The 3,312-nt window shown below is 44.8% G+C and overlaps 1 protein-coding gene across 1 annotated transcript in view; it reads right to left on the reverse strand.

Moving 5' to 3' along the window:
* The window catches only part of palld (palladin, cytoskeletal associated protein), a 462,346-nt gene that overhangs the window by 62,115 nt on the left and 396,919 nt on the right, over positions 1-3,312 (reverse strand). Inside the window, exon 11 of the mRNA XM_043674519.1 lies at positions 6-536. Coding sequence (XP_043530454.1) covers positions 6-536 — 531 coding nt within the window. The remainder of the gene's footprint in view (positions 1-5; positions 537-3,312) is intronic.

Genomic DNA, 3,312 nt, shown 5'->3' on the forward strand with positions numbered 1-3,312 from the left:
AGGGCGGGCAGGGAAGGTGGGAGGGGGAAGCGAGGAGAGGCGGGGGCGGGGGTGGCAGAGGGAAAGGGTCCTGAGGGAAGAAAGCAGGAGGGGTGAGAACTGGCGGCGGAGGAGGGAGGGGAGGCGAGGAGGAGGAGGGGCTCAGTGTGGAAGGGGAGGTGAGGTAGCGCTGGTCGGAGTCAGACGGGCAGGGCTGAGGTAGGGTGACCCGGTTAAAGGGCTTGTGCATGGTTGGGGGGGAGAGGGGGGAGGAGAGGTTAGACCCTGACGAGCCAGAGGAAGGAGACAGGTAGCCGGCAGAAGATGGAAGGCTTTGGGCGGCAATGAACTGCTTGGGTCGGGCGTAATTGAAGCTGGTTGTCTGTTGCATGGCTGCGGGAGTGTGGGGGTTTAGCACACTCATGGGGGCAGGGGTGAGCTGGTTCGAGGGCGGCGAGCACTGTGGGAAACAGAACGTCTGCTGACTGGGCCAACCACCTCCGCCTTGCTGATCCGCCAAAACCTGGTTCTGCAGCTGCTGCAGTTTCAAGGGGTCCCTGGAACAGAAGGAACAGACACAAGAAACCATCATCAATCTCACCGCTCAATGTGAAGATCTCCTACATCAATATCTCAGTGTGTCGTTTCAACAAATGGCTGCTTCACAGGCATGTGGTTGTCCACAACAGCAACATCTTACAAATTAACAATGAAGGAACTTGCATTTATTGAGTAGAAACGCCTATTGGTACGGGCAGGAGGACACTCGGCCCATCAGTTCTGTTGCTTAATGACAATCTTCTGCTTTTTCATGTCCATGCACATCAGTTCGATCCAAATAACCATCCAATACCCTCCTGAATGCCTCAATTGAACCTGCATCCACCACATTACTAGGCTGCACACTTCAGAGCCTAACTGCTTGCTAGGCGAAAAGGTTTGTTTGTGTGCCACTGTCAATCTATTCCCTCTCTTGTTTTTACTATTACAAGCGAAACAGCTTCTCCTGATCTACTCTATCCAGCCCTCTTATGATTGTGAAAACCTCCATCAGATTTCCTCTCAGCCTTCATCTCTTCCAGGAGAACAGTCTCAATTTCTTCAATCTAAATTTCTCACTCCTGGAACAATTCTTGTAAATCGTTTCTGCACTCTCCCCAGTGTGTTCACATCTTTCCTGTGATTTGGTGCCCACAACTGTACACATTACTCCAGCTGAGGTCTAACTAGTGTCTTATATGGGTTTAATATCACCTCCTCGTTCTTGTACTCTCTGACCCAATTAATAAAGCTAAGAACTCTATATAGAATCAAAGAAATGTACAACATGGAAACAGACCCTTCGGTCCAACTCATCCATGCTGACCAGATATCCATGGAAACAGACCCTTCGGTCCAGCTTGTCCATGCTGACCAGATATCCTAACCTAATCTAATCCCATTTGCCAGCATTTGGCCCATATCCCTCTAAATGCTTCCTATTCACATACCCGCTCAGATACCTTTTAAGTGTTGCAATTGTACCAGCCTCCATCACTTCCTCTGGCAGCTCATTCCACACACACACCACCCTCTGCATGAAAAGGTTGCCCCTTAGATCCCCTTTAAATCTTTCCCTTCTTACCTTAAACCTCTGCCCACTAGTTTTGGACTCCCCTAGCCTGGGAAAAAGACCTTATCTTTTTATCCTATCCATATCTCTCATGATTTTATAAACCTCTATAAGGTCATCCTTCAGCTACAAATGCTCCAGGAAAAACAGCCCCAGCCTATTCAGCCTCTCCCTGTAGCTCAAATCCTCCAACCCTGGCAACATGCTTGTAAATCTTTTCTAAACCCTTTTGGGCAGTATTTCAAAAGTGGCCTAACCAATGTCCTGTACAGTAGCAAGATGACCTCCCAACTCCTATACTCAATAAAGACAAGCACACCAAATGCACTACCCTGCCTATCTGTGACCCCACTTTCAAGGAGCTATGAACCTGCACTCCAAAGTCTCTTTGTTCAGCAACACTCCCCAGGACCATACCATTAAGTGCGTAAGTCTGGCCCTGATTTGCCTTTCCAAAATGTAGCACCTTACACATATCTAGATTAAACTCCATCTGCTACTCCTCGATCCATCGATCTGTCTGATCAAGATAGCATTGTAAACGGAGGTAACCTTCTTCGCTGTCCATTACACCACCAATTTTGGTGTCATCTGCCAGTTTACTAACCATACCTCCTATGTTCACATCCAAATCATTTATATTAAATAAAAGTGGCGAATATGTTTATTAACTACTCTTTATCTGTCCTGCCACCTGCAATGATCTGTGCACATATACACTCAAGTCCCTCTACTCCTGCACTCTCTGTGGAATTGCACCCTCTATATTTTATTTTGTCTTTCATTGTTCTTCTGAAGCCCTTTCACCTTCTTACAACTTTACTGTCAGCTCAGTACTTTTGTCATGCACTTATTTTGGTCATGTTAAAAGGTTACAGAAGCAAAGTCATTCAATCAGTAAATTAATCACACGTTGATAATGTGTATTATTGATGTTGCTAAAGTCATAAATGTTATCTGATACAGTTCCCAATGCTTCATCAGAACAGTGTACTGTATCAACACTATGTTAATTATATGCTATACAGACCAAGGCCTATGGTCTAAACAAGCACATTAAAAAGGATACCGTTGACTCTAGACTTCCATGACCAATACATACACAGGGGCAAGGCTACATAATCATTCCTGAAGACCAATTTTAATTTAAAATTCTCGATGTTTCATATCTATTTTGATCTTTGTTACAGTGACCATCTAAGGGGGCTATCATATTTTACACGGGTTTGATTTAGTTTCAATTGATAATATTAAAAAACATGAGTGCTGGGAAACAGGGGAATTAGATGAGAGGAAAACATATATAATGTTGTGATCCATGGGTAAGAAACTAACAAGAAAGGACTTTCTGTTCAGTTTCACAATTTACACAAACCTAAATCAAAACAATGTCTCATTTTAATGTCTGGCAATTCAGGAAATGCCGTACTGCAGGTATTACCACTAATGCAGCTTTCCATCGGTACTGCATTGGTATTACCCTCACTGCAGCTCTCCATCAGTACTGCATTGGTATTACCCTCACTGCAGCTCTCCATCAGTACTGTATTGGTATTATCATTACTGCAGCTCTCCATCAGTACTACATTGCTATTACCCTCACTGCAGCTCTCCATCAGTACTGCCTTGGTATTAACCTCACTGCAGCTCTCCATCAGTACTGCATTGGTATTACCCTCACTGCAGCTCTCCATCAGTACTGTATTGGTATTATCATTACT

Source organism: Chiloscyllium plagiosum, chromosome 2 (genome assembly GCF_004010195.1).
Source record: "Chiloscyllium plagiosum isolate BGI_BamShark_2017 chromosome 2, ASM401019v2, whole genome shotgun sequence".
NCBI lineage: Eukaryota > Metazoa > Chordata > Chondrichthyes > Orectolobiformes > Hemiscylliidae > Chiloscyllium > Chiloscyllium plagiosum.